We start from the raw sequence: 27,656 nt of genomic DNA on the forward strand, positions 1-27,656 counted from the left end.
AGCGCCTCTGACTGCGATATTTCTGTTATTTAACGTTTATTATTTTCTTATTTTGACTTTCTGAATTGTTCAGATCATCGGTAGAAAAGGCTAGAACGCGAACGAGCTGGTGTAGTTGAACATTTTAGCACAGTTCGCTTGCCGACTGAACACTAGCAAACTGCAACTACATGTAAAAAAAAATAATAAGAAAATAATAATTTTAAAGTGAATTTTGCATTGCCGCATTCTCCGCCAAAGTGTAGCACTCAGTAATTCAAAAGTAAATTTCTGAAAATTTCAACGGAGAAATAAAGGGCCCATTCTTGCCCGTTTTTTTTTTTTTTTTTTTTTTTTTTAAATTTATTTTACCATTAAAAATTTGAGAAAATCACTTATAACTTTTGATGAAAATACGGGTCAGTGCTGGACCGCTAAACAATCAATAATAAATAATTTTTTTTTTTTTTAAGGATTGAGGCGTTACAACTTGCAACGCCAGTGACACTGGTTCCCGCTGGCGAGGTGTTGCCTGGTCGGCCTGGTCCCAACGGCCTGGTCCAAGCCATAGGTCCACACTAGAGCCCATTGCTAGAGCCACTGCCACTAAATAGCTTATTTTGCTTATTTTGTAGTTTAAATACAAAAGCGCAAAGGGCAAGGACAGAACAAAGACAGGGTTCTGTACCCAACTAGCCCAAGAGGTAATTTTAATTTTATTTAGTGGTTCGAGTCTAAACCATAGAGTTACTATAATGTGCGCACATGAATAACTCTATGGTCCTTTGTTCTCAAAAATCTCAAACATCCAAGGAGGTTGCAAAGGTTGTAAACATCAGTCCAAAATAAACATCGATAGCTCGGCTTGGCTTGTGTAGGCTTCTTCCGGATCTAAATGGCTCTGGGGATGAGTGGCTCCATCTGTGACAAGCGAAACGAGTCGTCACAATCAACAACCACACTGATCGTCGTCGACTTTCGTTTGCTTCCGTGGTCGACGCCTGTGGTCGGCGCAGTGGCGACAGGGTGACAGTGGTCGAGCTGCCTGGGCAAGTTTCCTCGGAAGTGCCTAGACTGCCGTGGCGTGTACACCGTAGACGATTGGCGCTCACGCTGGTCGAGATTTGCGTCGTCCGTATCTGTGGGGGGGTCGTGAAAATCGGCAGTGCCCTCGTATCAGCGGACCCCGAGCCTTAGCAACAACAAACGAGGGGCAAGTGTGCCCGATGCCTGCGCAGCCGAGTTGTCTCGCCTCGTAGCCGACTGCCTGGGGCCAGCTGTTGGGCACCGAGGCCACCGAGGTCAGTGGGAACTCCTTGGATGTCCGGGAGGGCCCCCGCGCTGCTGGCTGCGCCTAGGCCGCACCAGCTGCGCCGCGCGTGTGTACGCACAACATCCCTTGTCGCCCCGTGCCACGGTCTGGCCTGGTTGGTACGGGACGCAGAACCATCGTAGCTCGAGACCGAGCCTTTCCGAAGCTCTGTGCAGCGGACGCGAAGATCGCGTTGCTGCACAGAGCTTTTGGGAACCACGTCGTCCGAGTGTGGCAACTTTCCCTCCGTTGGCGATCACGGGACGGAAACTTGCGCCGACGCTGGAGGCAGCTACGTTCCCACAGTGCGAGCCGATCGCCTCCCAGATGGCACAAATGGTCCGAAGGTCGTCCCTGGGATCCCCGAAGCTCGGATTGTGTCCGTCATCAAAAACGGATTTCGTTAAAATTTCCATATCGAAAGTGGATTCTATCAGGAAGGGGCAACTTCAGATCCCGAAGTTACTTTGCAGGTCGTGACAAAGGATGCAGTGCAAAGTTCGGTACATTAATTGCGAAGTCAATTAAGCTAATTTGGATCACACACACTTTTTTTCTTTCTAGCAATAAATTGGTAATGTGGTGGTGCAAGACATAGCCAGTTTATTGTTAGAAAAGTAATAGTGGCCAACCTTTTTCTTTGCTAAATGCCAGTTGCAGAATGTCTGGAGAGCGAGCGTGAAAACATTCGGTAAAAAACTATTAGTTTCATTATAATTTCTTCTACAAGGTCGAACAACTTTTAGGCCTTTTCTGACTTTCACAATCTCTTGACATTTCTTTACTTAGAACAAAAGATAAATTTACAAAAAAGGAACTCCAGAGGAGCATTCCTCCTTAAATTTCACTCGGGAACGAAAAAAATAATGACCCTTTTCTTTAGTCCTAATACTACATTGACGAAAGTGCAGTTTACAGTGAAAAAAAATAAAATAGAGAAAAAAGCTTTGAAAGTGTTTAGATCCGTACCTTTTAGCACCGTGGCACCAGAAACATTCAGGGACAAGTCAGCTGTGCAGCGGAAACAAATGAAACTGTGTAGAAGCTAATCTTCAGGGTTTGGTAATATTTATTGTCGAAACCTGAATAATAATTGCAATATTTCTAAAAATTAATTTTTTGTTTTCAAGTTGCATCAACAGGAGTCTCCAAATCTCCGAACCTCTCTAAGGTGAAACAAGCATTAATCCTGCTTGCACCTATATATCTTAAGGTTATAGCTCCCAAGTGCATTGCAACCATCTTGTGCGCTGTAACCCTAAGATGAATCACCAGCTCGCCCAAGCTTCCGTATTAATGCATCTATATACTTCCTTTAAAGGCTGGCCTACAGAATCATCTTTTGTCAGGCAGAAAACCGATTCCTTGTTTCCTTCTCTTCATTCCTTCTCTTCTCTCCTCCTTTCCCCACAAGAGCGAGTCTGAACTACTCCCCACAAAGGCCGAGTGTCTCCCTCTTTCTTGAATGGAAAGGAAAAATATAGGGAGTTTCCTCTCTGGCTTCTCATCGGCCTTTAAGAAGAACATAAGCTCGCCGTGTTATAAGTGCGTCCCGACAAAACCTTGCGGAGTGAAAGGCAGCCGTGGCTTATTTAACACGAGCCTTTTACGAGCATCAAGGATGGCAACTGCATTGTGACATGGCACAGGCAGAGCCTTCTATGCTCCGTTTCACCTTACGATAGGCTGCAGCGGACGCCACGACCCACCCCAGCCGACCCAGCGCCGTAAAGATATTGCGTAACTATGCCGTGCGCCAGGTCGCGCGTCACTGCGCCGTCTCTCTCATAAAAGGTCATGTGGCGCATACGTGTCACCGAATTGGCTTCTATGGCTCGTAGCGCCTGCTGCTGTTCTTCGTAATTTTAAACAGAATTTTGAATACCAGACGGGGCAACCCGGTCGAATAGCGCGGCAGCAGCCACCTTAGAAGACAAACGGTAGCTGCTTCATATCTGATTACAATCTATTTTTGTACCTCTCATCAACTGCTCCGTTGTCGAAATGCGTGTCACTGCAGCTGTACCACGTCGGAGCGAGCAATCCTCTGGCAGCTAAGATAGGCCAAAGCCCCTGGTTTGCATTCCCCGTTGATTGTGTTCGGCGAGACCACCGCTGGTTTGACCGGTCCAAGTTTGACTTCATCGTGTAGGCTAGCCACCACTGCACCCACACAGTCCTATTAAGAAGGAGGGAGATAAGATCCAAACCTAAGTAATTAGAAAAAAATTTTGATATGCATGCATGCACTGAAGCAGCCTTCCCCACCCGGATATATTAAGCGCCCCAATTTATTTTTTTTTATCTAACAAAGCAAGTCTTGAAGAATTGTCGGCGTTTTAATTAAGTTCCATGGCCGCGTTTTTACCCTCCTCAAATATAGTGTGGATATCTGAATTAGGCTATCAGTAGTAACGAGTGAAGTAATCTAAATATCGAAGGTAAAAGAACCTGCGCTTACTAGGGTGACCACCTTCCCGCTAGCGAAATGCGGGACACGCTGACGGGGGGGGGGGGGGGGGGGAAGGGGGGGGGGGGGGTGTAAGAGAAGAACAGTATTATATTTTGACTGTGGCAACTGCAAAAATAAAAAAAACTTCGTGTGCAGTCGGACTGGTGGAAATTTATTATGATGCCTTTCAACCCGAGACTGGAGCAGGAGGAGGAAACATTTGTTTGTGCCTTTTGCCCCAATTTTAAATTTAAAAAAAAAAAAAAAAACAGTACGGAAAAAGTAACAATTTAAGGAAATTTATCAACACACGCCACGAAATGTGGCTCTGCTAGCGCATTTAATATCCTGTCTTGACCAAAAGCATATACAGCTGAAAATTGTATTGCGGCAATTAAGCCAATAATTTTCAGTCCCAGTGATATATTTTAAGCTTTCATGCCACATATGCTGACCAAAGGGGCCTAAGTTGAAAACATAAAATCGACAGCAGCAGGACTCAATGCATCAAAAGGATAGAAGAAGCAGTAAATCTTTTAAGGCTTCTGATTTCCTGTCGATTCTTATTTTTTCCAACATTTTCCTAATCGAATTTCGAACCTTATGTTGTTATTTTTGACCGTTTCAAGTTGCAGTTTTCTTGCCTTGTTTAGTCGTCTTCAATAAATAAAAAAGGGCTTCTTACAGCAATCTTTTTGCATTGACATAGCACGATTTGAAAATAATTAAAATAATTTTTTTTAACTTTTGGTGAGCCTGTCTTTTTTGCAATATTTTGCCACCAAGGGTAGGGAGGCACAATGGCGCATGCGCGTCAGTTCTCCTGCAAGAACGCAGTCGCTTCCCGCTATGCTTGGATAGACAATGTTCTACAATCGCGATTCACATAGTGTTCACCAGGGATCTCCGCGCTTCCCCGCGCCCCGTTGTTCGTCAGCGCCATGAGTTGCGTAGTGAATTCTACGACAGTGTGAAATGCGGGACATTTGGGAGATTTGGGAATTTCTCGCGGGACGCGGGACACGAGCCCTCAATGCGGGACAGTCCCGCGAGTCGCGGGACGGGTGGTCACCCTAGCACTTACAGCAGGCTATTCATTCCTTTAAATTATTGAAGACAAATTAAAAATGACCATCTATCAAAAACAAATAAATGATTTTAATAGAAAACATAACTTTGTACATGTAGTGTGTAAATATTTGTATTCAGCATATTGACAAGTTTGAATGCAAGCACACATTGTCTGAGCAACAAGAATACAGAAGGCATCTGACACCGATGACAATCTTATGTCAGTATCCATAAAGTATAGCATTTTATGAGGCACAGAGTCGGTAAATTAGAACGTTCCGGTTTTAATTAGTATGTGTGGTGAAACAAAAAACGAGATGCAATAAAAAAATTAATATACAATAATATGGTACGCACAAAGTTCTTCAATCGTTCCTTTTTCCAGAAAAAAAGATATCCACCAGGCAGTTATTTTAAATTAAATAATTTGTGTGAACGACGATAAATATGAGGAGGGACCGTTCAGAAACAGTTCTACTCAACAACGAATTGTTGAGCAATCCGTCCTACCATTAACGACAAGTTTGCAATATGCTGTACAGAAACAAAGTATACACCTAAGGTGGTATTGGAATAATAATAATTCACACCTAAATAAACAGTGATGCAGACACCTACTTCATACTTGCAGAAAATTGTTGTAAATGCTTGAAACAAACGGTGCACATCGTGAAGAGTACTTTACTAAACTCGCGATGATGCGCCCTTGTATCCCAACGAAGTGTGCCTTCCTCAAGCGCTAGGCCGGTGCGCGGCCGGCGCGCGGAAGGTGTTGAAGCGAGACAAACAAAAAGACAAAACATTTCTACACTTGGTGACGCGACGGCTAGCGCCGGAGCAGCGGACAACGGCAGCGATCATGGCAGAGTTGTGAAAGCCGCACAACCTGTGCGGAACACGAGCGCCTGCGGTGAGGGCGAGAACTACTGAGTGAGGTTGATGAGTAAGCGAGCGAGGGGCGCGAATTTGTGTGTTCATTGGGTTCACGAGTTTGATGAGGGGTGCGAGCTTCTGAGTTTGGTGAGGGGCGTGAGTTTTGCGAGTTCATCAGTAGGGTGAGTTCGTGAGTGAGGTCTTGAACGTGAGTGCGACTGTGAGGGTGAGTGAGTTTTTTACTTTTTATTTTGAGGTAGCTGTGAGTGAGTTCAGCCAAAAATGCCGACCTCTAATCCTATCCAGCCGCACAAAAAAAAGAAGTGTTTGGGGGAGTTCAGTGTAAGTGTGAAGGCCAAAAGCCTGAGCTCCTTGCTTTATAATATATTTTGGGGATACAACTCTAGTTGTGGCACCTACCGACACTTCTAGCTGATGGCTTTATTGTCATTAAATGTGCCAATCAATGTTCTTCACCAGGAAGGCCATGAACACAGGGAAAAGTCGGAAAAGCTGCAAAGGTTTTATTGCACAAACTTGTCGGGAAGAGACTTCCTGAAACGTTTGTCAGTTGAAGTCTCTGCATCTGCTCTAACGTCTGTCTATGTGCTGTCACTGTAAGATGAAATGTGCCTAGATGGCGCCATTAAAGAATACCTGAAGCCATATAATCTGCTCAGATTAATTTGACCAGCAGTGGGGAGAAGGTTCTTTACTAACGACTTTGCAGCTCTAAAATACAGCTCAACTTGCACAGCCAGCCTCTCCGCCTGAGGGGCATGCCAGGCCAACGAAAGTTGACGGAGTAAAACATGCTGCAGGGAGGTGAGATAGTGGAGGCTTCTTCCCGTTATGCTCGTAACAAATGCTTCTGAAGGCACATTCATCAGACATTATCTTTGTGCCCAGCTTCCATTGCGGGAATAGCCAGCAGCTGCTTTCCTTCCGAGTTAGTTGATCCACCAGGTGCAGCCACACAATGGACCTTATCCCCCCCACACTCTGCCCGAGTGACTACAACCGAGGCAAAAGCCAAACAAACTGGATCGACCTTGTGTTAGTGCTCTGAGAGATCGAGAGAAGTGGCTGGGATATCTCTTCTCCAGATTCACTGACACCAGGTATTGTCGCGAGCTTCTCAGCCTTCAAAAGGCTGGTTCATAGCACACGGCATTTTCATATTTTCGCTCATCATTCCTTCTTTCTTGGCTTAAAAATATTTTGACAATGCTATAAACAATCATTTCTCATAAATAGTATGTACATTTGATCTCACCAAAACTGGGAAACCTTTGCTCTAGTGCAATCGAGTTGCACAGTCACCTTGTAGATGGCGCCAGCTTTTTCTCTGGTTCTAAGCAGATGCGAGTGTGTGAACGGGCCTTAACTATTGCGCGTGTAGCCGAGGGCACACTCATGTGGTCTGTTGCAGACTAGAAATAGCGGGGCAAGCCCCTTCCAAAAAGCTCCCTGCCTGCCGCGATTGGCGGTTTCCTCCTATCCACTCGCCCCCTCCCCAGCTCCACTATTCTTAACCTGCGACTGGCTACGGTCAGAGGAGGCTCCCCCATCTCCGACGAGACAGCCTGTGCCGAGCAAGCAACTCGCTCACTTTCCGACTGATTGAAACATGTCGCCACACCAGACTCCACCCATAACAAGCTGCAATTGCTTAAGCGGTACATAACCCCACCGATGGATTTGTTACTGCGTGTTGTTAGAAAGTATGCCACAGTTATTGCCAATGAGCTCTCGGTATCGCCGGTACCTGGACATGGCTGTTGCTCAGTCTGTACGACAGCATCCTGTTGTACGCTGAGAACTCTTTTGTTACATGAAATGCGTTCAACACCTTTTAAAGCTGCTTAATGACCTACCGGAAAAGAACGCACATTGGATGCAAGTGCTGTGTGCTGCAAGTGCAAGTGCTGCACTTGCAAGTGCTGCAAGGGCTGGGACCCTGCAATGATTGAATACGAATCCCAGCCGAACGCAGAAGTACCTTGTGTCCATTGTGTCACCCACGCTGACTTCCGGTAGGCGACAGAAAATCCAGTGGTCCCCCCATTTACCTATAGCAGTTGGAACCAAATACTAATGTCGGATGATCCCTACACTGTAAAGGAAAGCCAGCTTGCCTCTTCTTGCTTTGCATTGTCAGAAAACAAGACACTGCTTGCGCAAACTTTGTCGATGGTTTCCGAGGCATTCGAGACGGTCACAAATTCTGGCCACGCTTGCCGAGGCCAGAATTTGTGCTCCGCGCTTGCTGCCGAGGTCACGATGGGGCGGTGTGAACACTGAGATGGCGTCTAACCAAAGTTCCCCCGCCCTACACGCTTCCCCCTGTCGTGACCTCATAGAGTTGCTAAATAAACCACGCTTCGAAGTAACGACACCTGAGCCGATCCGTCTCATCGATTAAAATCACTGTTGTCGGTTGTCTAAAGATTTATCTGAAATCATAAGTAACGCTTTTTCATCTTCTAAGAATGTTAAAACAGCCGGAAACGGAGCAAAACAATATCGCCCGAGTTTTCCGACACCGTACTTGAAGCTCGAGAAGTCTAGTTTTCCAATTGTAACTGTCGCCAACTGCGCCTGCTTTGGGCTAGCAGGCAATGGAAGGGTGGCACCCACAACGTAATTGAGGAATAGGGTGTCGTTACTCCACACGTGACTTGTTTGATGGCTTTGTGGCCTCGCCTGGCTGCTTCTAGAGACCATAAGTGGAACTTTACCAGGCAGTGGCACCCACAAGACATTTGTGGAAACAATGTGTAGCCGCTCCATGCGTGGCTTATCAGTGGGTTGGACCGCTTGCAGAGACCATGGGCGGTGCGGTGAGCGCGGGCGAGGACAACGATGAGCTCATTGACAACCTGGTGGAGGCGGACTACATCAAGAGCCCCCTGGTGGAACGGGTGTTCCGTGCGGTGGACAGGGCGGACTACTATGCCGACGGCTGCAAGGAGAACGCCTACCGGGACCTGGCCTGGAAACAGGGCAACCTGCACCTCTCAGCGCCCTGCATCTACTCGGAGGTGCTAGAGTCCCTGCTGCTCGAGCCGGGGCTCTCCTTCCTCAACTTGGGCAGTGGCACGGGCTACCTGAGCACCGTGGCTGGACTCATCCTCGGTGAGTGGGGGCGGGGAGCGCTCGCCCAAACCTAACTGGACGTTGGCGCTTAGCCGTCGTAAAGTCGGTCTGCCTTTAAGACATTGCAGACGAGAAATTTTTCCAGTGTGGCATTGCTGCCATCTTGGCGATTTTAGCGTGCATCATGTAGCGGTGGTAAACGACCGTGCGCTGGTGCGATGCTCACCGGATGCTCACTCCTACGGCGCGAGCTTTCACCTTACGTGTTCCGAGTTGCAGCGCATTAATGCACTCGGCAACCGATACTCTGGAATGCCTGCCTGGTACAGGTACGGCGCTTGGAAACATGTATCTACGATATTTACTTGCATAATGGACGCACCCCCTCACAACGGGTACCAATATTTGGACATTTTTTTTCCCTTCCGTAATGAACACACTTGCAATTTTCGGCTCCGTGAGTCTCGAATTGCATCCAACTCACCAAACCAATTTTCTTTTGCCGCCAAGCGGTCTGGCCAAGTCAAGCCAAGCCAAGCCGCCCTCGTAATGGCTGCAAGTGCGTAGTTGCGGAAGTGATCAACTGTGAAACCGAGCGGCACATACACTTGACAACTGGAGCTTAAATTAACATACTTTTGTATATCAAATTATCGATATATCGAACTATTCTACGATCTGCTTTGAATTTAATATATCTGGGTTTGACCGTACTCGTGTTCTCTCATGCTTTTAGCCGAAGCTTCTAGCACCAACTGCCGAGATGGCGACAACCGACACCGTGGCACGCCGACTTGTGCGACGCCATTTGTGGCCACTTGGAGATTGTTTTAATTGCACCCGCAATACAGGACCTTAAACGCACCAATTGGAGCCACGTTCCAGGCACTCGTGCGAAAACGTGGCGGTCTGGAGCGAAGGAAGGAGCTGACGCGGCGCCCCCCCATGCAGGCCCCTATGGGGTGAACCACGGGGTGGAGCTGCATGAGGACGTGGTGCTGTATGCACGGCGCAAGGTGGGAGAGTTCATGCGGGGCACGGAGGCCCTGGACGAGCACGAGTTCTGCGAGCCCCGCTTCGTGGTGGGCAACTGCCTGGCGCTGGACCCCGGGCGGCGCTACGACCGGGTCTACTGCGGCGCCTCCTGCCCCCCCGAGCACTGCGCCTTCGTCAAGGGCCTGGTCAAGGTCGGCGGCATCCTGGTCATGCCCTTCAACGACCAGGCAAGCGGGCGTGTCCTTTGCCGGCCCACTCTTAGCCCATTGAAGAGCCCATTCGCATGGTCGGCTTAAGGGTATTTTTATTGTAGGTCCATTTTTAATCGGTCAATCGGCCCGCGCTCTTGGGTCGCCAGCACACTCCACACACTGAGGATCTTGACCCGATTCGCTACCGGCAATAAAGGTCCCTTAGCTAAAGGTGCCTTTGTAATCGCACGATAATTTATTCTGCATAAAACATACCACAAAATTTTAGTTAAAATTGGAAATTTGCACGAAAAGTATATGAGACATTCGTTTAGCCTTCAGGTGTTTGTTGCTCTCACTACTAATTTCTGGCCATCTAATCTATCGATTGAGGAGTTCTTAAGGCGATACGCGGGTCTTTAAATGGTAAAAAAACATAAAATTTGGGGTTTTTCAAAAATCACATGTTTGGATAAAATATAGTCTGAAGTACCTGCCTGCAAAGTTTTAATGTCCTATTCGACGTCTAAGTATGAAAAAAAAACGATAAATGCGATGCCTCTGCGACGCTCAAATCGCGAATCCAACGCAAAAAATAGTCAAACTGTGCGCCCGCGTCGCTTCACGACCGATCGTTGGATCGCGGCCATCTTGGTCTTGTTGAAGAGCTGCTTCGCTTCCCTACGTCCTCATCCCACTCACTATCACGACAACCTTGGAGAGCGTCCGCATTCCGCGTGTTTTCACGACCGGAATAACGATTGCTCATTGGCCCTCGCGCGTACGTCACAGGTACGTCGTGCCGCGCGCGCCTGTCATGGGCCAAGACGCGCCCCTTTCCACTTTTGCTCCTTTCTTCCTCTCGGCGCTCGCGCCTCCAGCGGCGCAAGGGGAGCATGGAGAAGTGTCGTCTGCTTCGTCTTGGCCCGTCTGCTTTGTTAGTTCCGCGGCTCAGTGCACGTTGTTTCGAAATTCGTTTACGTTCGCGTCGGACATCGTTGGTTTCTCGCTACGAAGTTGCGGGAGTTTTATTTCGAGCGATCGAAATGTCAAGAGGGACTCTCGATTGAAAGAGAGCACGCGGCGGACGTTCGGGAGGAAGACGCGACGTGCGTGGAACAAGCGGAAGACATTACCTGCAAGTGCGCCGCTACGATCTGCGCCACTGCCGAATGCATTGGATCTGCCGGGAGCATCGGCTAGCCTTCCCGTTGACGATGTTGTGGCCAAAAGCTCTGGTACAGATGGCTCAAGTTTTGCCGGCACCACTCGCGTCGACTCTACGTACTACTCTACGGCCGAGCAAGCGCAGCGCGTTGAGCGATCGGAGCAATGCAAGCGCGTTTTATTGGGGAAGTCAGCGACCCAGCGGAAGTTCAACCTGCTTGAGGTCAACGGATCATGCCAGACAAGTGATGCCGGGACCCAGTTTGTCATCGTCGACATGAAAGTCCCCAACGACCTCTTTGCACATGCGAGGTGTGGAAGCTGCGGTGTGGGATCCCTCACGCTCAGCAAGGCCGCGGACAAGGAGTACGGCTTGGCCATCAAGCTTGTGCTCGTCTGCAGCACTTGCGACCTCTAGAAGAAGCAGTTCTCCTCTCCCAGAGTTGCTGGAACAGCAAAGATTTGAAGTGAATATGAGGGCCATGAAGGGGATCCAATCCTTTGGCAAAGGAGTGACAGCCCTGGCAGACTTCTGTGCCTACATGAACATTTCTCATCGGGGCCTGCACCACAAGAAGTACCAGGGACACCTGAAAACGTTTGTTCGGGCATGTGAGAATGCGGCCACCGACAGTGAAGCCGCCAGTGTTGCTGTGGTCAAGGAGCTCTACACAGGCTTCATGAACCCCATTGGCAACATCGATGTCGTCTTCGACGGATCATGGATGACCCGAGGACGCAGGTCCCGCATTGGTGTAGGCTGCGTAGTGGAGCTGTACTCTGGCCTCGTCATTGACCATGTCGTATACTCTAACTTCTGCCTTGGATGTGCCTTGGGACCGGAGCCCGAGGACGATGGCTACAGCGACTGGTACGCAACCCACGACTGCCAGAGGAACATTGAGTGCAATGCTGGCCGCATGGAGGTGGAGGCTGCGCTCACAATGTTCCAGAGGTCTCTGACCAAGCACGGTCTCCGCTACACCACCGTCCTTTCGGATGGAGACAGCCGGACATTCCATGCCTTGTCCGAAGTGAATGTTTACGGCTTCATCAAGATAGAGAAGAAGGACTGCGTGAACCACGTCCACAAGCGGATGGGAGCTGCCTTGAGCAACGTTGTTGAGAAGAAGAAGGCACAAGGCGAGTCACTTGGTAGGAGAGGAAAGCTGACACAGGAAAAGATCAAGAAGATCACTAACTATTATGGCTATGCTCTCAGGAGCAACAGCCATGACGTTCCAGGGATGAAGAGGGCGGTGGAAGCCACACTCCTGCACATGACCTCCACAGACAGTGCCCCAGACCACAGCAAGTGCCCCGACGGATCGGATTCCTGGCACAAGTTCAACAGGGCCTTGGCAAACAGTGAGCCTCCGCCGCCGCACAAGAATCCTCTTCCGGATTGTGTTCGGGCTGCACTTGAGCCAGTGTTTGAAAGGCTCAGCAATGAAGACCTGTTGGCATGGTGTAGTGAGGGAAAGACGCAGAATGCCAGTGAAAGCCTGCATTCGGTGATCTGGACGCAGACTTCAAAGAATGCGAATGCCTCCCTGGACAGCGTGAAGAGGGCTGCGGCTGAAGCTGTTGCTGTCTACAACCAGGGAAGGAGGGCGACCAACGAGTCCATTGCCGCAAGCCTGGGCTACGCCACCGGTGACTGCCTTGTCCGCCGAAGCATCGAAAAGGACAGTTTCCGTTTGCGTAAGGCAAACGCGGTGCACCAGAGCAGCAGTAGCATGAAGGAAAGGTTCTCCAAGCGACACCAGGCGGGAGCATCACGAGATTTCAGCCCCGGATAGCTGTAATGGCTTTTTCCAGTGCCATGTGGAACAAAGGCCCTTTTCAGGGCCAAACAAAATTGCGTTTGGAGCTTGAAACTCTTGCTCGCCCCTCCCGTTGTCCAAAGTTGTCGGCTTGTCACTTTAGAAGCAATTTTTTGCATATATCAGTAATTCTTCACCATTTTTGCAATGTTCTTGAAAACAAAATATTGCAATTTTTAAATTCATTTGTTCAGATTGCACTACAATGCATTTTGATAACTATTACTGCATAAGGGCTTTCACATAACTTACTGTAGTCGGCGTCAAAACAGGAAAATGTGATTTTATCAACATTTCACTCATTCTTTACTTCTTTCATATTTTTTTTCTAATGTTCCCTTGAATAGATTACATCATTTTTTATGTCAAGTTGTTCATGAAGACTTACACTACACCTTGGCGGCAATTATTATTGTAACAAGTATGTAGCGCCCCCCTCCAGTCCGCCCGTCTGTGGCCGCCAGGCTCGGCGGGCAACATTGATCACCGCGCCCAATAAACACCGTTGAGCGTTTCTATGTTCAATGTCAAAACTTTAACTTTGATTTTCTCATCTTCGTGTTTTTTGTCAACATGCTTAGCCTTACGGGGGTTTTCATAAAGTTCTTATCATAACATTTTGAAACTTTTTATACCGTTTTAATCAGAAAGGACTGGACTACAGAGTAAAGCTATTTTTTTGCAGTTTATAATGCCAAAGAAAATTTTATGATAAATAATGTGACCTCATTAGTGTCATAATTGTCATAATTAGCATATTTTTATATAATAATGTAATTTTGTGAAAATATGAATAGCTTTATAATGCATGGCAGACCTTTAAATATGCATCTACATCAATAAAAAAAAAAAATTTTGTTTGAAATGGCCCTAACGACTCGTAAGAAATTACCAAATTAGGCACCGCTATATTTTATAACTTGAAAACTAATTGAGATATTTTAAAAAATAATTTTATATTTGAAAGCAGGAAGAAGAAACACATATGCACAGTAATTTTCATTAGTATAGCTACAAAAATAAAATAGTCCATTTTAGAACCAGCGTCTCGCCTTAACTGTATGGTGCTGTTTATTTATTTATTTATTTATTTATTTTTTCCTCAAGGCCAGAGGCATTACAGAGGGGGGGAGCAAAGAAAAATACAGAAAAGGAAAACAAGCCTAGAAATAAGTTAAACACGCTCAACAAATAAAAGATGAAATGGTAATGGAGGACAAGAGGAGAGCTTCACCCCAAAATGGAAGCGTGTTTTGGAATAGACCGTTTCCGGAATTCAGTCTGGCCACTTTGATCACTATCATCATCTGAAAAATGGCATATGTGCTATACTAATGGCGGCCTTCTGTTAACTGGTGAAAAAAGAAGTGAAAAATGCTCCTGAGCAGATAATTCGAGACCTATACATTCTGGACGTTAGCGCGATGTGAAGCAGGAATTGGATGCAAGAACTACGTAAGCGTTCATTTCTAACCCGAGCCCAGTCAATATGTTAGTAGCACACGCTCGGCTTCAAAGCCCCTTGAGATATAGAACTTTATCAAGGCGTCTATGTGGGTGGACACTTCGTTCTGACTGGTTGTATTTTTTTCACTATCGACACTGATAGTTAGAAAAAGAACTGTACAGTGAAGCTCCTATTCTCGTTTACCGTTGACTTGTAAAAGTGACAGTGCCCCATAAAACACTGCAGGTCACAGATTCATTGCCGCCATTGGTATGGTAAAAGTTAAACTGCCATTTGGGTCACCAGATGGCACTGAATTCCGGAAAGGGTCTATTGCTCGAACGAATTGCTCGAGCCTTCCAAGGCTTCATGTAGGTGCACTGTGTGACATAGTCCCTGTGGTCAAGACATCCAGGAGTCATTTGAGGCCGTGGTAGCCTAGAAAGGATTTTTCTGTGGGGTCCATTCCCACTCCTCAAAATTGCCTTTGGTAAAAAAAAGACAAATCAAGGACTTTTAAGAATAGTCTATTCATTCAATAGTTCTTACCCCGACTCTTTTGCCCTGACATCCGTTGCAGTCGATAGGGACATCTCGAAGGAATCATTTTTATCATTCCCCGTATAAATATGCATCTATATTTCGGTTTGAGGCAGTGAGGCGTGAACATATTCTTTATTAGTCTCTAAATGTTTATGTGCTGTAGCTTGGGCTCTGTTTTCTCAGTTCACTTTTGGTAAAATTTGTGGTGAGTGTTTCAGTTTCTTTTTTAGTATAAACCTAGAAATTATTATATTCTACTTCTCTTATCGAGATTTCTCAATAAGAAAAATAATGACTATGCCCAAGCGCAGTAATACCCCATTCACACGGCGGTGTAAAGGTACCTTTAGTCAAGTTCCCTTAGTTAAAGGTACCTTTAGTAAAGGTACCTTTAACTCTGAAATGAGGTCCTTCCCTTCAAAAGCTTTGAAAATAAACTTCCAGCACTGCGAAACATGCCAATGCTTGGAAGTGAGTATGATAACATATAGACTTTTATGCTCGAGGGTGTTCTCTGTGTATGCCGTTGGTTGTATTTTAAGTTGGGCATAATTTTGAAAGACCGATTTAGCGAAACGTGTGATGACTGAACTGCTAGCGTGAGTAATGTTTCTTGCCAGCGTATTACACCACATTCGTGTTGAGAATCCATTAATTGCTACTTGGAAATATTTAATTTGTTATAACAGATTAAAGATAAATTTATATATCTGTCATTTTTATTTTGAGTTTATGGGTATGAAGCTACTTCCTGTAGTTGTAAAGGGAGGTTGGCAAGCTCCCTTTAACATTGGCCCTCCCTTAGTTAAAGGAACCTTTGTGCACCTTGTAATAAAGATCTCCAGCTTCCTTTACTAAAGGGACCTACGCTAAAGGTACCTTTATGCTGCCGTGTGAATGAGGTATAAGAGGTACAGAAAGCAACTTGCAAACTATGTACTTCTAAAAACATGGCACTGTACACATCCGAGGCCTTAATGCTGTCCGAAGTAAATCAGAGGTTGTTCTAATGTAATGAAGCATGTGTGACAAGGCTGTTGTTGCTGATAAGCCTCCTTTCAATGTTTGCACGGAGACAGTAAGTGCCATGGGCCTGTGTTCACTGTGGGAGCGTCGGCCGCTGGACAGCGTGCAGTCGCTGTTCACGGCTTTCACGGGTTGCAGGACTCATTTTATAGCATATTGCCGCGTGCATGACCAAGAAAAAACGCTTCTCCATGCATCTAGAAGTTTTGTGTTTATTCTTACCCTGAGCGTAAACGATAAGGAGGCCAGAATGACCTTGCCTAGTCCGTCTCGCCCTAGGTCTTTCCCGAACATTCAAGATCGAATATTTGAGATGACGAGCATAGTAGATGAGCTGAGCGCGTATTGCCTATTCATTCACCGATTCACCCTCATGATAACCAGTTGTCACACCGACGAACCGTTGCTCGCTGCTGCTTTCATGATGTGTGTTCTTCCCTTTTTGTTTCTGGCACAAGTTTGCCGATTAAACCTTTATCTTCAGTTCATTATTCATCATCTCATCACCTTCATTCGTGGCAATATATCATGACTTTTTTTCTGTTCTTTGTTACATCGGCACACATTCATTCAAACTTCAAAACTCAATGTGTCAGACATTTCGGTACCTAGGGAACTCCTGGGCTCCTAGGGAACCTCTGGAATTTTAGGGAACCCCTGGGCTTTTAGGGAACTTCTGGGTTTCCAGGGGCTCCCTGGTCTCCTATAGCCTGGGACATCTTTCTGTGGAATCTCAGAAGGCAAGAGCAGGCATGCATGGCTTTTATCAATGCTACAGCTGCAAGAGCATCCCAAACCTTTGAATTCATTGCCAAAGAAAGTTGTCTCCAGGTATAGGGAACCAGTGGGTCCCTAGGGAACCTCTGGGCCCCTGGGAACTTCTGGGCCCCGGGGTACCTCTGGGCTTCTAAAGAACCCCTAGGCACCTGGGAACCTTTGGTTCTCTAAGGAATCTCCGGTTCCTGAAGATCTCGTTCTCTTGAAATGCCTACATTGTGAAGTGACAGCTGGAGGGTGCTCCTTGAAGTTCCTGAACGTATCAAACAGGTTTGTGCCGTGTCGGCTTTAGGCACTGAGCCGGCCCCCCATTGTGCAGCTGGTGCAGGTGAAGCGGACTGGGGAGAGCTCCTGGCAGGAGAAGAACATTCTGCCGGTGTCCTTTGCAATGCTGGTGCAGCCTTCCTCCAGGGACCCTGTGCAGGAAGTGACTCTGCGTGAGTGGCTGTTGAGCCTCGTATGGGGGGACCGCATGGGGAGAGAGTAGCGGGGAGAGAGCTGGTGGCGAGAGTGTTTATGTTTATTTGTTTTATTACCTTCAGGGCCACGGTGTTACAGAGGGGAATGGGTTATAAGAAAAAAAATCATGAGCCATTCTACTCTGTGAAGGTGGATGGTCAGCGAAGCTCTTTAGCACGCGGCACAAATCCGCCATGTGGAGCCGAAGGAAAGTGGACATGGCATGGCGGGACCGTTGCTTGGCAGAAAGTAAACAAGCGCGAACGGACCGCCACCTCGGGAGAGCGGAAGGAAAGGAAACTAGGCATGCAAGCGCTTGGAACAACGACAAAGAGAGGGCGGTGCGAGCGTAGGCATGGCCGACGTGAGTCGCACAGCGGCAAACCTTTGAGAAACCTTTAGTATCTACCTGAGGGTCTACTGATCTTGAAAATGGTGCCTATTGATAACTAATCTACTGAATAGACCTATTGCTAAATTACCCAAGCATCAAGAAGGATGCAGGGAATGGAGTTCCACGCACCAGACTTTCCGGCATTGCAGCACGTCATTGGATCACGAAAAATCCACGGAAACCTTAGCCATAAACAGCTTCGCTGTAAAAAAAAGATGACAACAAACAGCACAAGGAAACTCTGTAGCAATTTTTGTGGCTTGTTTTAGGAAGCGAGATTAGTCACGCCTATCCTAAAGCTGTCCGTATCAACAATGTCAGGCTGTGGTGTGGGAAGGTAATTCCAATCTATGAGTTGTTGGGAATAACAGAATTATAGAATGTATTTGTGCTGCGGAACGGGATGCAGGCTTTGTTTATGGTCGACGTGTGCCGATCAGTAATGGGGTAGGTGTTAGCAATGCTTGCCCGAGAGAAGAATAGTAATACTCATGAAACAAGCACAAGCCAAACACTTTACTTACTTGTACTTGTTTGCTTTTCAAAGGCAAGATAGCTAAACATAGCTCTTCACTATTCAACGATCTCGGCGAGCAGAATCAGCCGTGCGAAGAACTTGTCCCTGGGTTACTTAGAAGCTGCCCCGTGTAATTTACTATTTACCTCGTAAATTCAGTATTACATATTCTGTGTAAAATTTTCTATTCACGAATCATCTTTTTTGTTTTTAGGAAAATGTGAAACTTTTTTTTTTTAAAACATCGGGATGTTGATTTTCTGACGCAGAGTTGCGCTTATGAGCTGACTGAACTGGAAAGAAAGTGAGGCGCACAAATTCTGTAGCTAATAAAAATTTATAGCTGTATTTGGCACTCTAGCATACTTATTAAAGCCTCCCCAGCGATCTGAGCTCACTGGCACCACCGATCTCTGCCTCTATGCCCAGCCATTAAGAAATGGCGCCAAAACCTAGAGCCGCTAAATAAGCTACACATTAGAGTAACACTTCATCCATCTCGTTGCTTAAAATTAATGATGGGGTAAATCACCAGAGATTCGGATTCGGACAGTTTTGGAAGTTTCCCAACTTAGAACGATTATTTGGAAGATTTGGAGTTCTTCGGTCAAGTGGCTAGGTGGCGCAAGCCGCTGCCCATTACAAAGGGTATAGCCATTACCGTCCATTCATTCATCCATTGTCCAAATTGCTACGAGATTCAGTCAGTTATCTGAAGCTTTCCGAATCTCAGTTCGGAAAAACGTTTGCCTCATTACTTAGTCGTTCTTGCCAGTTGACTGAAGCTTCACCCGAAATCGCAGCAAACGTGCTTCCGTCCTCCGGACATGTCAAAACAGTCCGCGGCAGAGGAGAACGACATTGCCCGAGCTTCCCAACAAGGCATCTAAAGCTCGGGAAGTCGCAGTTTCGAAAAGTGACCGTTGTCCGTTGCGCCCGCCCTGCACTAGGCAGCAAAACGGCGGTGCTCCAAGCCGCAAGGTCTCGAGCTGGGTTGCTAGGGAGGCAGGGGAACCCCTTCGACTGTCCTCTAAGTATAGTGTTCTTCCAGTTTAAGCACTATTTTAGCAGATCTGAGCACTAATCTCTATGTCTATTTGCTGGATCGCGTTTGACCGTCTCTGCCTATGGATGGGAATGCGGCCACGGTCGGCTATCTTTTTGGTAGAGTTATATTGTCTCTATACTTCGTCTCACCCTACGATGGACTAAAGGCAAAAGCTACGGACCGCCAGATCCAATCATGACCCACTTAGAAATTGCGTATTCCGCTTTGATGCACGTATCAGTGCCCGCGTCTCGGATCACTGATGGGCATGGGCGGACAGGGGTTCGAATCATAATAGCACTGAGTGACTCAACAATTTTACATTGCAAAAAAGAGGCTGTTTACAGTGCCGAAGCTCTAGAAATTATGCAGCGTTTTTGGTTTCGGAGCATTTTTCGTCCCCCCCTAATCAATGCAAGGCATATCATAGTGTAGCGTGGAACGTGATTGGACCTGGCGGCCCGTGGCTTTGGCCTTTAGTCCATCGTAGGATGAGACAAAGTATAGCCATCATAGTAATGTGGCGGACAGCGCAGTGGTGGCAGTCTGCCATAAAATAGCCGTAGATCTAGTACACTGTACCGTGGGTGACATTTCATGCTTGATTGAAGTTGTACGACGGAACAGATTCTTGAAATTCGGCGTGAACGCTAGCCTCATCTTTGAGGACCCGGCAAAAGTTCTACGAAATCGCAGCACCGGGGGAAAGCAGCGCAGCTCGCATCGAAAGCAGGCTTCGTATCGGCGTCTGCTTTCGATGCTTTTTCTTATTCGACTTTCGATGCGTGCTGTGCTGCTTTTCTCCGGTGCTGCGATTTCGTGAGACTTTCACCGGGTCCTCAAAGATCGGTTTACCGATCACGCCGGGTTTTAAAAACTTGTTTCGTCAAACAATTTCAATCAAGCACAAAATATCACCCACCTTATTTTTGCCGGCGGCCTGCCACAACGCTGTCTGCCATGGATGGGTGATAGTGGCCGCAGCAGCTGTACCTTGGCTAGAGGTAATATAACTCTAGCAAAAAGATGGCCGCCAGTGGGCGCATTCGAGGAGCGGGCAAACGTGATCCAGCAATTGTCATTGAGATCAGTGGATCTGAGCCACCCCTTATTACCTAACCATGAACAGAAAGCTTCCCAAAATGTGTGTCATTGTTTGCGAGGCCCGCGGTCTCCCGTACCGCCCTGCTGCGCCAGCACAAAGAGTTTGAGAGCCCGAAGTGACCTCGCGAATTTGGCGCGTGCAGCGGACTACCAGCCGGGCTCGCTGCAGGCCCTGAGCCGCACCCGCATCCGGCGCGTGCTGCGCCAGCTCCTGGAGCGGGAGCACCCCTCGCTGGGGCAGGTGCGGCGCGCCACCCCTGCGGCCAAGAAGAAGAAGCAGCAGCTGCGGCGAAGGGTGCAGCGCATCGTCATTCCCATCTTCGAGGAGAGCGACGACAGCAGCAGTCACCACGACCAGAGCAACGACGAGGAGCGCCGCCCGGGAGCCACGGAGGGCACCCCCAACGGCGAGGTAGGGCACGAGATGCACCCGCCGGCTCGCAGAGACGTCGCCGTTCGCGCGAATTGTCATCTTTAGGAAAGTACTACCGAGAGCCTTAATCTTAATGTTTTGTAAGTCGGTGGTCAGTTAACTGTTCAAATTAAAAGCTTGGGCTAGATGGTGCGAGCCACCGTACAATTAAAAGGGTTCGACCGTATCCATCCATCCATCCATTGACTTGCCGGCATCCTTGGCAGGGCTCGGTCGCAGAGCTTGGCACACGGGTCGGTTGCAAGATAGTATGTTTTCCGCGGAAGTATGATGCCTGGAATGCAGCTTCAACTGGTGCGTTTACCGCATCCTTAAATGTGGTTCCTCGATCTCCGCTCAACGACGTTGCGGAAGTGTCCCGCTACTGCCTGCAAAGTTCCTGGCCATGGCACGGCAGCAGAGGTGTATGTGGCCCCTTCTGCTGCCGTTGTTTTCCAGCCGTCCATGGAAGCTTTGGCACTCGGGGGTTAGGACGCCATGACAGCCGCATTTACTTCTACTCTTTGTTGGGGTGGCCAACTGCCGGGATCACAACATCTGACAAAGAGACACTTTCCAGCTAGGGTAGACTGTTTTGGCCTCTTTCGCTGCGGGGATGTCGCATACTATATTGTAGAATTTCGAGCTTCGACCGGTCTGCCGTCCTCTTAAACGCTTTTGCAAACTTCAGTAAACTTCCAACTTGGAATAATGTTGTCCAACTTCTGTGCAAATAATTCAAAATTTAGGGGAAAGACACGGTGGTTGTATTTTCAATTTTAGAAACTGATCACCAATGTTTATGCAGTACATAAAGGCTTTCGAGCTGTTGGTGAGTGTAATAAAAGTCAACTATCGACTGGTTCATTGATGAAAGCCAACAATCTTTTAATGTTTTTGCCTTTTCGTGGATGACTGTTTAATTTTACGCACAGTTGCAGATGTCTACTACACTTATCCTTGCAAACCGACTTATCACCCATAGGTCGTGGGTGTGAATAGTGGGGGATGTCCTTGAACATAAACAAATGCAAGGTGCTTACCTTTTCTCACCTTTCGTTTCCATCTTTCGTGTACCGCAGTGGTTCTCAAATGGGGTTCTGCAGACTCGCTGGAGTCCTCAAAGCCATTTTTGGGGCCTGCAAAACCCTCCCCTCAAACCCACCCCCCCTTTTCCCCCCCATTTTCGTGAAAATAAAAATTGTTTTTTGTTGACCATGGCTAGGTAGCGCAAGCTAGTGCACACTATAATGTGCAGTAGTTTGTCTACAACAGTAAAGGATGCCCTTTTCACACCGCAATTAGTTGTCTTTATTTTATGCCCCCTTCCCCCACTGGCTGGGGGTTCCCCCATCACTTTGGCGGGTTCCCAATGGGTCCCCGACACATCCATACTTGAGAACCACTGGTCTGCAGTATTAACGATACCATCTTCATCCGACAAATACGTTTTTTCTTCATATAACGAGCGATTTGACAGGGGATTATGCACATTGGTCATATTATCGTCAGTAAGCCAAACAACACATTGGATTTTCTACAACGACCTCCTCTCCAGCGTTCGTCCTGCTAAAGTGGAAAGGAGTGGGATGAGTTTCCCTTAAACGCTTTAGCTGTCACCTGCTATAGACCCTCCCAATGTTAAACGCATTGCCTATTTCAATTTAGAATATTCAGCACCTGATGGTCTCTGTGGCAAAACTATCTTTCTAAAGAATTAGAACGCGTCCAAAAAAGAGCTTTACGATTGAGTTGTTCCGACAAGTACTCATTTTACGACAGCTTCTCTGAATTGCGTCAGCTAGCGAGTCCCCCAGAACTAACTTTAAGACGAAAAATATTTCAATTACCACTGTTTTACGAAATCTCCCATTAGATTAGATCCACTCTACCATTAGTAATCAGTGTGAAGAGAATTTCTGCGTTTCACCCCACTTAAAATGCAGCATTTGCCACAGGAGCCCATCACGGGCTCTTGTGACACAGATGCATAGTGCATCTGCATCTTTACCCGTTTTGCCCTTTTGGCACAATATGTTACGGAGAGACATTATTTTTATCCTGGAGAGTGGGGACAAGGAGGACAGCATGACACAAATCTCCAAACACAGCTATTGATTGTTTCACGCTTCACGACCTTATGTAGGTACGTAGAGGAAGAAAGAAACTGAAAGACCAAAAAGCAACAGGAAGACTCGGACAGACAAAGCGAAACAACCTTGAACTTGGGTGAGGGAGCGACACTTGAACAATCGGAACAAATTCATACTTCGAACCGGGGCAAAGGGGCCAAACCACGATCAAACAGAAAAAGAAGCTGCTAGGGGGATAATCCACACAATAAAAAAAAAAAATAACTTAAAAAAAAAAAAAATCCTGGTTTAGGATTGTTTTAATAAGATTTCCCAATGAAATGGACATATTGCTAAAACAATCCTTTGCTAGGCAATTGTAACAATCTTTTTCTTTGTTAAGGACCTTAGTGTTCTCCCAGACAACTACGCACTTACAGTGCAACCCACTTATAACGATAATGAGAAAACCCAAAATTTCAATCGTTATACCCGATTATCGTTGTATCTGGACTAGAAACTGATTATTTCCAGTCTAGAAACTCTAGAAACTGATCGTTATAAGCGGTGCATCGCTATATGTGGTATCGTTATAAGTGTATTGCACTGTTCTATATGAAAAAAGGTGTTTAGCCAGTTCTGAAGACTCAGCTTTGTTTTTGACTGCACGCTCATGTTCAGTTAACCTGTCAATAATGCACCTGGCCGTTCGTCCTATGTAACAAGCCCCACATTTCACTGGAGTTTGACAGGCGATGCCCAGATCGCAACTTACGAAACAGTCCCTGCGGTTGTTGTTACAAGCGATTTCTTGCAACGAAAAAGGAGTTAAAGGAGAAAAAGGAGTGTCAGGGATGCCGGTGTTGGTCAACGCTCCGCTCTGCCCGCAGGACCCAATGGAGGTGAGCGACCCGCGCAAGCGGGCCGCCCAAGACAGCGACGCCGAGGCCAGATTTGGGGGCGGTGCTGTCGCCTACCGGTCGGGCAACCCATCGGTGGTGTGGAAGCGGGTGGCCTTCGACGAGCTCAACCTGCAGCTGGTGGGGCTCGAGAGCGACGCAGCGCCGGTGGCCGCCGAGGCCGCCAGCGGCGGCAGCAGCGGCGGCAGCAACGCCGAAGAGGAGGCGCCAGCGCCGCCGGAGCTCAGCTACTCGACGCTCATGCGCCAGAGGATCGTGGCGCTGCCCCTGCCGCCCCGGCTCAAGGAGTACCTCAACTACGACCGGCCGCTCTGAGGGCACCCGCCGCGGCCGGGGACTCTGCGTCTGCCGTGGCCGCGCAAGGGGACGTCAGGGCGCCACCTCTCGCGCGTCTTCTGCGACGAGCCTCGAAGGAGCCAGTTGTCAGGATCGGCCGGAGGAGCTTGGGGAATGACCGAGACCGTGCAATCTTCCAACCTATTTACCTTAAAAACACTCGAGTACACCCGGTTGCATGGGCCCTTTGAACAGCGAAGCAGGGGTTCTTGGACACTTTATAATCTCGATTGACGGCTGAGGAGCCCACCCCGATGTTGGTGCAGACACGATAGAGCAGCCCAGAAGCCTACGTATACTGTGTAAATGATGGTGCACATACTCCCGGGTAAGATCGAAAAGATGATACCCGGTTTTTTGCGCCGCATAAATGGACTACGTTCTGCAGAGAGGTGAAACTTTGTGAGAATGTGGCTGTTGCAGTGGCAATAAAATGCAAAAGTTCGAGCACATGACGTTACCTGGATCAAAAGATACAATAGTAAAACAAAATTTCTGAATGAGCCTATGTCAACCCGAGCCTCATATTCGTCGAGCCGTAATTTAAGAGTGTTTAAGATAATTTAGCTCAATGAAAAAAAACTGGCCACTTAGGAAGACCACATTGTTTTCTTTCACGCTGACAAGTTTCTTCACAGTTCGATGCAAATTGGGCTCGGGTGGACGTCGGCGCAGAGAAATTTTGTTTTTGTTTAATATCTTTTGACCCAGGTAACGTCGTATGCTCCTTATGAATTTGATCAGCGCCACTAGCGTCACATTTTCACGGAGTTTCGGCTTGCTGCGATGCATAATTTATTTACGCAAACTGAAAAACCAGGCTTCATTTTCTCGATCGAACCCTCTAGGAAGTATGGCTTATCCAGGGTGTCCCCGTAAAATTCACAGTTTTATCACCGCAAAAATAAACTATACATCGCCAAATGCTCATTCTCCGCCCAAAGGTAGCGCTACAGGTCTGCACCAGATGCCGAAGTTTCAGTACAAACCGATATTTTATTCAAAAGTTGTAAGCGATTTGCTGAAAGTTTCAGTGAGAAAATGGTGACCGACATTGCTCTGCAATACATGGAGCTCTATGGCGTCGGTAGCCGAAAACGGGCCGCCATTTTCTCATAGGAATTTTCAGAAAATCGTAACTTTCGAATAAAATATTGGTTCGGACCTCTAGTGTTACCTTTGGGTGGAGAAAGAGTGTTCGGCAATCCATAGTTTATTTTTGCAGTGAAAAAAACCTTGTAAATTTCTTCCGAGGGGGGGACACCCTGTAGTTATGCGTCACTGGGTTGCTCAGATCTGCTAAAATAGTGTTTAAATGAGAAAAGCACTTTAGTTGTGGGGAAGGGATCATAAATGACATTTTGGGAGAACCTTTGAGGGTACTTTAGGGAATACCTTGGTTCATGGGAACACAGTTTGAGGGCCCTCGCTCTAAAGATGGGAGTCGCATCAATGCAGAATCCGAGTGTTATGGGATTCGTGTGTGTATAGCAAGGGCCAAATGGATCTACAAGACGCCTTAAACACATCTCAAAGGCCAGGTTCGCATGCTCAGACATTTTGATTTAGCAGGAAGGTATAACTGAATGGTGCATTTGCTTTTTTTTCTGTAAAGTCAGTTAACTTGAAACAATAAAAAGTTATCTAAAAATCACAATTTTCTTACAGACCAAAGTGGAGTTGTCTCGCGCCTACATAAAATGTTGTAGGTGTTTAGGACGTCGCGAGTTAAAAACTAAAAGGTAAAGAAGAGCATTAAAATCCACTAGTTCTTCGTTTTGTCCTACACAAGAATGCTCTCACTTTTAATCTAAAAAGGTGTAACTGCGTACCAAGCCATAGCACAATTTTGACTTTTATTTAACTTTTGATGGGAGGCCAGTTTTTATTTCAATATTTTCATCGAAAAAATGCACCACCTAGCCACATTTTTGTGGTGATTCACGGTGTCCGAGCTTGCGAGACCGATTTTCGGGATTTATTTAAAGTGGGTTGGATCCTTTTGGCCCTCGCTGTAGGGTTGTACTATTGCCCAAAGCAAAACCACTTCTTGTTTAACGGTTGCATGAAATCCAGCCTGTAATGGGAGCATCAGCCTTGTGCTCGGTGCTCGAGCGCACATGATAGAATTGGCATGTCGTTTTCCAAGCTTCTGCGGTAGACCCCCAGTGACTGGTTCTATGCAGTCTGTCTGGTCTGTGAAGGAAGGAGCTCTAGTTTGCTTTCAGCACGATGCTGGCTGGGACAAGAAAGTAGACATAGATATTTTCTGTCTTCTCAAATATCTAGAGTCTGCTAACAAAGAAACGCGGGTCAGGCGTCCAGCAAGACGGCTACCGCGAGCCTGCGTCGAGTCAAAGTGTGTGCCGTTGCGTGGCGAGCGGCACTCCTGCCCTAGCCAGGCGTACCACAGGTTCTGGCTGTGGCCATTGCAGACAGTGCCGGGGGAGTGTAGTGCCATGTCGCGTGCATCGAGAGAAGGTACCACGAACCTTCCCGGTTTTCGTTTGTTTCTCTTTCGGGGTTCACAAAGCCGCTCGGTGTACAGAAGGCGCCGCCGGCTGTAGTGCGGGCGGCCTCCAGTGAAGTAACTGTAGCTCCCCGCGGTTTGGCCATTACCGAAATAAACGACGGCTTCTTTTTCCACCCGACTCGCATTTATTTGGCAGCTGCCAGGAGCTACAACTGGTTTCGGCGAAGGTTTTATCGGTTTACGCCCGCTTGCATTCCTTGTTCAGAAACCAGTCATACCCTCAACAGCTAAAGCAGACCTCCATAACTCAATTTCTGTGTGGACTCCTAGCACATGAACAAACGTGGAAGTAGACAAGGTTTCTTTTGAGAACAGCTTTCATTGTTTTAAAGGGCACAACAGAAATTTAAGCTTGTCGATTATATTGGATCGACATGCTTAAATGTTGCAGACATTAACTGTGACACACAGAATGTGTTGTGAATGAGCCGGGCATAGGCATCACAGTGCTGCACGATATTGAAACGTCGCATGACGCCCTAACATCAAGGCCATATAGTCATTACGCTTATATGACCTTGACCTGTGTTGGTCAAGCGTAACATTGTTTTTCTCCTGAAACCCACAACCTTCAACAAGTCTGCCCTGTCCTGCGGGCAGAGGTCGGCATTTTAGGTCACCCTCACAGCCACTCACCTTTTAGCCCCTCGCTCACCCTCATCCTCAGTCACATTCAGCCCTTCACTCACCCTCACTGAACCTCACCGGCCCTCACGCACTCATGGCCCTCACACCACTCGCAGCCCCTCACTCACTCATGGCCCTCACGCCACTCACCTCCCTCACTCACTTATGGCCCTCACGTCCCTCACGCACTCACCGCCCTCTGGCCCACTTCAGATGGGGCAATTTCACCCAGAAACTTGACGCCGCAACACCAGCCACACGGGCCGCCCGCGTTTACACGCAGCAACCAATTGCTTTAATTTGCCATAATAAAATTCTATTTTTCTTGCACTATTTAGACACAATTACGCACTATAAACATGGTTTTATGCATTGAAATTTCGTTGAAAATACTAATGTACCTTTTATAAACAGTTTATTTCCAAAAACGATCAATTTCAAACCAGAACCAAGTCTTTTATGGTCATCACCGGCA

The 27,656-nt window shown here is 47.3% G+C and overlaps 1 protein-coding gene across 2 annotated transcripts; it reads left to right on the top strand.

The window, feature by feature from the left end:
• The first annotated feature begins 910 nt into the window (after nucleotides 1-910).
• Nucleotides 911-26,667, top strand: LOC115310820 (protein-L-isoaspartate O-methyltransferase domain-containing protein 1). Of its 2 annotated transcripts, XM_029969281.3 has the most exons (7): nucleotides 911-1,280; nucleotides 6,418-6,512; nucleotides 8,514-8,825; nucleotides 9,738-10,009; nucleotides 17,079-17,196; nucleotides 20,425-20,693; nucleotides 23,656-26,667. In XM_029969281.3, exons 2-7 carry the CDS (start codon nucleotides 6,500-6,502, stop codon nucleotides 23,998-24,000), a joined length of 1,329 nt encoding a protein of 442 aa, XP_029825141.2. In that variant the 5' UTR covers nucleotides 911-1,280; nucleotides 6,418-6,499; the 3' UTR covers nucleotides 24,001-26,667. The 2 variants fall into 2 exon arrangements, with proteins under 2 accessions (XP_029825141.2, XP_029825140.1); XM_029969280.4 differs by lacking the exon at nucleotides 6,418-6,512 and having other exon boundaries at nucleotides 912-1,280.
• Nucleotides 26,668-27,656: the final 989 nt, after the last annotated feature.

The sequence above is a fragment of the Ixodes scapularis genome, unplaced genomic scaffold (assembly GCF_016920785.2).
Source record: "Ixodes scapularis isolate PalLabHiFi unplaced genomic scaffold, ASM1692078v2 PGA_scaffold8__174_contigs__length_109621045, whole genome shotgun sequence".
In the NCBI taxonomy this organism is placed as follows: domain Eukaryota; kingdom Metazoa; phylum Arthropoda; class Arachnida; order Ixodida; family Ixodidae; genus Ixodes; species Ixodes scapularis.